This window comes from Cannabis sativa, chromosome 3, assembly GCF_029168945.1.
Source record: "Cannabis sativa cultivar Pink pepper isolate KNU-18-1 chromosome 3, ASM2916894v1, whole genome shotgun sequence".
Classification (NCBI taxonomy): Eukaryota; Viridiplantae; Streptophyta; class Magnoliopsida; order Rosales; family Cannabaceae; genus Cannabis; species Cannabis sativa.
In genome coordinates this window covers 28,985,627-28,993,719 of record NC_083603.1, presented here as the reverse complement: position 1 = coordinate 28,993,719, position 8,093 = coordinate 28,985,627, and the positions used below count along the sequence as shown (strand labels likewise).

Sequence of the window (8,093 nt, the reverse complement as noted above, 5' to 3'; positions counted from 1 at the left end):
CCCCCTCACATGAACTACCCCAATTGGGAAGGCCTATTTGCCTGATTTGAATAACTGTGCTAGGTTAATTAAATTAGTTTAACCTAATAAAATTGATTAGCAACATAATTAACTTTTAAAATATATGAAATTAATTTTCATTTTAATATTTTAAAGTTAATTTTAAGAAAAACACTTTTAGTTTTAGATATTATTTCTAGACAAACTATTTGTATTTTCGTTGTATTTAATTAAATAAAAAATTTTAACTAACTAGATTCTTTCTGGAGCTTATTTAATTAAATATTCCTATTTAAGTTATAAATTAGTTATTTTAACTGATTTTTCATATCTAACTTAAATTTTAATATTTTATTTAAATTCAAAATTAAGTTGAGGAATTCTAGGCATTAGTTATTAAAGATTCTTAAGATATTTTTTAAGTTAGTTTTAAACTTAAAATGGAATATTTTTCAAATTAAGTGGTTACAACTTAATTTTTAATATTTAATTAAATTTAAATTTGAAAATATTTAAGTTCTAGATTTTTCTATAACAACTTAAATAAGATACTTTTTCAAATTTTTGTTGAAAAGATACTTAGTCAAATAAGATATTTTCTAGATAGTTATTTCTAGACTACTTATTATTTCTAATATTAAATAGGAAAATATTATACATTGTGAAATTAATTACTTAAATAATTAATTTTGGTACAATTTAATTTAAGTATATTTTTTCCTAGTGTTAAACTAGAAATTAATAATTAAGCTTTCTCTACACTTAATTATTTATTTCTTGAATTTAATACATTTAATTAAATTGAAAAATTAAATATCTAAGTTGATTCTCATCATGATACTTAAATATTTATTTTTCATGACACTTAATTAAATAGAAAATTATTTTTAGTTGAAATTTATTTTTTCAACTTAAATTTAAATAATTTTCAAAATATATTTTTCTTTATTTTATAAATCAATTTCGAAATTTTATTTTATTTATGCAAGATGATTTTGAATTTATCTTGAAAAATATATTAAGTTGTAAATTAATTATTTATTTTAATTAATTCTTGGACCAACTTAAATCAATAATTTTTTCATTTATTGATTAATTTAAAATAAATGAATTAAAGTATATTATTAGAAATTAAATGAATTAGTCAAAGGAAAATCTAGATAGGTGATATTTTTGCTTGAAGTATTTTTTTTCTAAGTATTTATTATTTAAGTATTTCGAAAATAATGTTTTACACTTCTTTTTCAAAATACAATAAATATATTCTCATGAAAATTTATTTGAGTTGCAAATTAATTTAAATTAATACAACTTAAATAATTTTCTTAATATTTATATATCAAAATTACTACTAAGATGAAAATAATTCAATTTATTTCAATCACCATCTAAGTATAATTTTATAAATATTAAATTAAATTCTTATTTAGAATTTTAATTCTAAATTCGATATTTAATGAATATATTTTATTAAAATAATAAAGAAAATACATTTTAAGGAATGAGCTTTATTATTATTAAGATATTCGATCTCTATTGTTGGTTTTACATCGCGTTTGTTTTAGTGAGTAATCCTCCCTAATGGAGGAACGTTCATTAGCAATTTCACACCGTTTAATCTCGAAAGATAAGTAGCTTTGTAAGTGTTTTTTATGGTATGGATCACCCTAATGGTGGCGACCATATTTGACTTGCAAAATATGAAACAATGGTAGAAGCTCATAAGATAGAATAACCTTGACTCTCGCCTAAACGGGACAACGCTAGATTCCAATCTTGATCGAATAAAAGGTTGCTAGAATGTTTAACATTTTAGATGAGCTGACAACTCTATTCAATAGATGGTAGCTTTGACTCTCGCCTAAACGGGACACTGATATCAGTTTGTTGAAAATCTTGGAAATTATTTAGGATTGATTTTTTTTTAGTATTTTCTCTTATCATTCCTACATGCTATGTGCTTATAATTTCTGAATTGGATTTTGTGTTAAATCATTATTAATTTCTATTTATTATTTTGTAGTATCCTGTATAACCATGATGAATTCCATGTTATCACTCTTGACCGAAAATAAGCTAAATGGATCTAACTTTCCAAAATGGAATGAGAACATTAATATTGCTCTCATAGGAGAAAGTGCCTTGTTTGTGTTAACTGAGCCGTCTCCAGAAGTGTCGGGGGATAATGCATCCAAAGCTGTGAAAGAAAAGTATGAGCGTTGGCAGATAGCAAATGACAAAGCTCTATACTTTATGCTTTCCAGCATGGTTAACACCCTTAAAACTCGTTTTTCTAAAACCGAAAAGGCTGCTGAAGTAATGACGAAGTTAACTGAGCTATTCGGTAGGGCATCTCTTCAGTCTCGCTTTGACGCGACTAAGAAATACATCAATGCACGGATGGAACCCCATCAAAACGTGCATGATCATGTTCTCCTCATGGCAAGTTATTTCCAAGAAGCACAGGATCATGGTGTTGAAATGGATCACACTACTCAAGTAAGTCTTATCTTGAATAGTCTTACTCTAGCATTTCTGCCCTATACATCAAATTATGTCATGAATAAAAAGGACATAGACTTTCATGAGTTAGTCAATGACCTTCAAACTTATGAAAATTTGATTGGAGGACCCAAGAAGAAAGGGAGTAAACCTCAAAATTATGGGAATGGTAATGGGACGGTCAAACCTGAGGCAAATGTTTCCTGTGCTTCTAAACCCAAATCGAAGAAGAAGTGGAAAACACCAAGAAGCGTGCCAAAGCCATGAAAAACAAAAAGGCTGCTGCTTCTGGTGATACACTCAAAGGAAAGTGTTTCTACTGCAATGAGAAAGGTCATTGGAAACCCCAATGTCCTAAACTTCTTGCAAAGAAACAAGGTATTTCTTTCTATAAACTTTAAGAGTTTTAGTGAATTATTATCCCATTGGATTATTGATTCTGGACTAACTTTGTTTATTTATTTCTTCTTCTTATAGGCCAAACTACTTTGTAACACCCCGATTTCCCGAGATGTCACATAGGATAGTCCGTATAAAACAATTTAATAAGATAAAGACAATCAAATACTGCTTTATTGAAAAATATCCAAGCATGAGATCTCATTGTTTAAAACAAAATACTTTTAGTACTGTAAACTTAAATAAGAACTAGTTAAGTCAAAATAATAGCTCCAAAATGTTTAGCAGTTAAAAACATTAAAAGCAAAATACTGTGCCAGCCCCCTAACATGCGGTCCACGCCTCGAGCTCTTCATTCTCACTGCTTAGCCTTACCCTTACCTGCACACAGAGTACCCGTGAGCTAACGCCCAGTAAGAAGAGCTATGTAGGACATAACCCTCCTAACTAGTTACTTGACATAATTTGCTCTTTTATATTAATCAACAGTAATTCACATTCCATAAATATATCCACAACGCATGTTGTTCTCACATGCATACATCAAGTCTCATACCGCACATTATACTCACATACGATAATCAACTATTCTCTCATGTTGATCAGACATGAGGTAACCTACCCTGCCTTGTGTTATTCTCACACTTGGCATCCAACAGGGCAATTAATTACCATAAGTTGTACTCACCCATGATAATGTTATAACCTGCAAGTGTTATGCTCACACAAGCAGCAAGACCCTAATATTATTCTCATGCTAACGATGCTCACAAAATATAAGGAAATCATAACACAATCAAATTAAATAGCAAACCAACCCAAGTTGTATGCATAACATACACCCTGTGTACAGATGTCCACTCTTCTTACCTCAGTTGCCAAGACCACACTTGCTACCTCGAGCACCTCAACGAATTTCCTTGTTGAGAACAAGATCCTAGACATTCATTAACACCGCCATACACTCAAAATACATTCAAGTATGAATCTCTAAACTCATACAGAAACTTACGTAAAAATACGTAACACATAGGTCCATTTTACTTGCATGACACACCATACATAAGCATTTATTATTTAGATTCACACAAACATATTGCATGGACTCAAACAAACATTCTTAACGTAAAACATGAATTCATACAACACATTTTTACGTAAAATTTACTAAAATACTATTTATTCTTATTAAAGTCTAAATAAATAGTTAATTAATCACCAATAATTATAATAAATACCTACAGCAACCAATAAATAATAAAACCTATTCCATTTGATATCCTAGGCAGTAAATGGTATCACAAAAATACATTTTACTATTTTAACAACTCTTATCTATTTTTCATAATTAACTTAAGCATTAATTAAGTAAATTCATGAAAAATACCAAAATTGATTAAAAACCGAATCTAACTCTTCTAATACACTTTATAATCTGTAATAAGTCATAAATAATTTTCTTTAAATTTTCTAAGCAACCTAGGTATTTTTCATAATTAAAATAAGAAATAACATCAATAATTCATGAAAAATACATAATCGCCTGAAAATTCAATCTACCAATTTTATAACCGTTTATATATCATAGTCCATCATATAAAATAAATCTAGATTTTTCTGAGCACCCTAAGTATTTTTCATAATTAATTTAATAAATAACACAAATAATTCATGAAAAATACAAAATTAACCGAAATTCGAATCTACCAATTTTGCAATAGTTTATATCTCATAACTAATCATATAAAATATATTTAGATTTTTCTGAGTAATCTAAGTATTTTTCATAATTAATTTAACAAATAAACCAAATAATTCATAATAAATCAAATAATTGCAAGAAAATTATCAAACTTCATAGTAGGCCTAAGAACACCTAGCACAAGTCAAGAACTGAAAGAAAATCGAAAAATAACCTCCAGAAACCCCTGAACGGAGTGTCGCCGGAGTTCTCGTCGGATTCGTCGCCGGTAAAGTGTAACTTTGTCTCCGATGGCTCTTGAAGCGTCCTTTCGATTGGGGAAGCTCTCCACAATGCTCAGGACCTCAAAACGATCAAGAAAAGTGGTCCGAGAGGGCAGATCGGGGTTGTCTTCTTCGTTGGCGGTGTACCGTCTTTAATGGAGTCCAAAATTTTGGATTTTCGTTTTGGACGTTAAAGCTTCGTTTTCTTACGTCAAAAACAATCCTTAGGGTCCCATGCACTCAAATATAACCTCCCTTGACCCAAGAACAAGCTTAAACACGTTCGAATTCGAGTCCGTAACTAAGCCGCACCTTTGAAGCTTCAAAAATGGCGAATCTCAAAACGACGACTTCCGCCCCTTATACCACGTTAAAAAGCTTCCTTAGGTCGTATATAAGTGATCCCAAACCCCCACGTTCACCCAGGTTTCACTCCGCTTGAAGAAACGAAAGTTTTCGGTACCGTATACGCCGTATACGTGCTCTCTCTCTCTCTCGTTGGTTCTCTGTTTTGGGTGAACGAAAATAGACTTTAAAACCTAATTTCTATCGTGCTTAAACCCAAGCAAAATATCGCATTGAACCGAAGTGGAGCGATTCCCATTCCACCAAAATAGGCGTTCGGTTTGAGTGTTCCGTTCATGTATACGTATATCGTATACTGTTACTAATAATAATAATAATAATAATAATAATAATAATAAACGTATAATAATAATAATAATAATAATAATAATAATATAAACGTATAATAATAATAATAATAATAATAATAATAATAATAATAATAATAATAATATAATAATAAACGTATAATAATAATAATAATAATAATAATAATAATAATAATATACCCATATAACAATATCCAGACATATGTATCTATTAGGCATTATGCACATGCCAATAAAATCAAATATTATATTATCATAAAAATAATCCCATACATATTTAAATCCATAAATATGTAAAATAAAAAAAAATAATACTCTCAACTAAATAAAATTACAAAAATACCCTTTCGGAGTTAGCGGATATTACAATTATCCCCCTCTAAAAGAAAATTTCGTCCCGAAATTTTACTCAAATAATTCTGGATATTGTTCTCGCATATCAGATTCAAGCTCCCAAGTAGCTTCCTCAACCACACTGTTTCTCCATAGGACTTTCACCAGGGTAATTGTCTTATTTCTCAAAATCCTATCCTTTTGATCAAGAATCTTCACCGGACGTTCATTGTAGGACAAATCTTCCTGCAAACCCAGTGTTTCATAGCTCAAAACATGCGATGGGTCTGACACATATTTCCGGAGTTGAGATACATGAAATACATTATGCACCCCAGATAATGATGGCGGTAAAGCTATTCTATAAGCTACACTGCCCACTCTATCCAATATCTGAAATGGACCAACATATCTAGGACTTAGTTTCCCTCTCTTGCCAAATCTCTTCACCGAGAGTCCTTTTCGTGGTGTCACTCGAAGAAACACATGATCACCCACTTCGAACTCAATGTCTCTCCGCTTCAGGTCTGCATAAGATTTCGTCTCGCTTCCGAGCCGTGATCATTCTAGCCCTGATCTTCTGAATAGCTTCGTTGGTGTGCTGAACTGCATCTGGCCCTAGGAGTTTGTTCTCTCCCAACTCATCCCAATGCAGTGGAGACCTGCACTTTCTTCCATACAACATCTCATAGGGTGCTACCCCGATAGTAGACTGATAGCTGTTGTTGTAAGAAAATTCAATCAAAGGCAGGTATTTGCTCCATGATCCTTGGAAATCTATCACACATGCCCTCAACATGTCTTCCAAGATCTGATTTGTTCTCTCACCCGACCATCCGTCTCCGGATGATATGCGGTGCCGAACTTCAATCGAGTTCCCATTGCTCTCCGTAAGCTTTCCCAAAAGACGAAGTGAACCGAGCATCTCGATCACAAACAATAGAATACGGTGCCCCATGTAATCTCACAATCTCATTCACATAAAGTTCAAGAAAATGGTCCATGGAGTAAGTCATGCGTACCGGTAGAAAATGGGCGATTTTGTATACCTATCGACGACTACCCAAATTGAGTCATGTTGCTTTGTAGTCTTAGGTAACCCAGTCACAAAATCCATGGAAATCTCTTCCCACTTCCATTCAGGGAGCTTCGGTGGTTGTAATAATCCCGCCGGTCTTTGATGCTCGCTTTAACTTGTTGACATGTTAAGCATTTGGCCACAAATTCAACTACATCCTTTTTCATACTGTGCCACCAATACAATGCTTTTAGGTCATGGTACATTTTAGTGGTCCCGGGATGAACCGAATAAGGTGTAGTATGAGCTTCTACCAATATCCCCTTCTTGAGCTCATCATTATCGGGCACATAAATTCGTCCCTTGAACCGAATTAATCCCGTGTCTGATATTTCATAATCTTTGGCGTTACTATTCAAAATTTCTTGCTTTAGTTCACTGAGCTTTTGATCTGTCGTCTGCCCCTCCTTAATTCTTTCTAACAAAGTGGATTGAAGTGTGACCTTTGCAAGTTGTCCTGTAATAAACTCTATACCAGCTCGTTCCATGTCTTCCACTAATTCCCTTGATACTCCTAGTAAAGTGGAAACTAGTCCGGACCTCTACGGCTGAGTGCATCCGCTACCACATTGGCTTTACCGGGATGGTACATTATCTCGCAGTCGTAGTCTTTGACTAGCTCCAACCATCTCCTCTGCCTCATGTTTAACTCCCTCTGGGTGAAAAAGTACTTTAAACTCTTATGATCGGTGTAGATTTCACATTTCACTCCATAGAGATAATGACGCCATATTTTTAGTGCAAAAACCACTGCGCTAACTCTAGGTCATGTGTCGGGTATCTCTCGTTCGTATTCTTTTAATTGCCTTGAAGCGTAAGCAATTACCTTCCCTTCTTGCATTAGAACACAACCCAACCCTTGTTTAGATGCATCACAATATACCGCAAATTGTCCCTCTTCTGTTGGTAAACTGAGGATTGGTGCTGAGATAAGTCTATTCTTCAACTCTTGGAAGCTTTGCTCACACTTGTCTGACCAGGAAAATTTTAGATTCTTCCTAGTTAATTCTGTTAAGGGTGTGGCTATCTTTGAGAACCCCTCAACAAACCTTCTATAATAGCCTCGCTAAACCCAAAAGCTTCGAACCTCTCGAGGCGGTCTTTGGTCTAGGCCATTCTTTCACTGCAGCCACCTTAGCAGG

The 8,093-nt window shown here is 32.8% G+C and overlaps 1 protein-coding gene across 1 annotated transcript; it reads right to left on the bottom strand.

Annotated features, from left to right (window-relative positions):
• Positions 1–5,945: 5,945 nt before the first annotated feature.
• On the bottom strand, positions 5,946–6,831 carry LOC133036010 (uncharacterized). The gene is made up of 2 exons (XM_061112476.1): positions 6,702–6,831; positions 5,946–6,400 (listed from the first exon to the last, which is right to left on the bottom strand). The coding sequence occupies exons 1-2, from the start codon at positions 6,829–6,831 to the stop codon at positions 5,946–5,948; spliced, it is 585 nt and encodes a 194-aa protein (XP_060968459.1).
• Between the last annotated feature and the right edge of the window lie 1,262 nt (positions 6,832–8,093).

Excerpts from the sequence above, each read along its gene's own strand:
- LOC133036010 (XM_061112476.1), bottom strand. The coding sequence starts at position 6,831 with ATGGGGCACCGTATTCTATTGTTTGTGATCGAGATGCTCGGTTCACTT. Across the intron at positions 6,401-6,701 it reads ATCCGGAGACGGATGGTCGG|ACCTGAAGCGGAGAGACATT; the intron begins GTGAGAGAACAA and ends AATCTTATGCAG.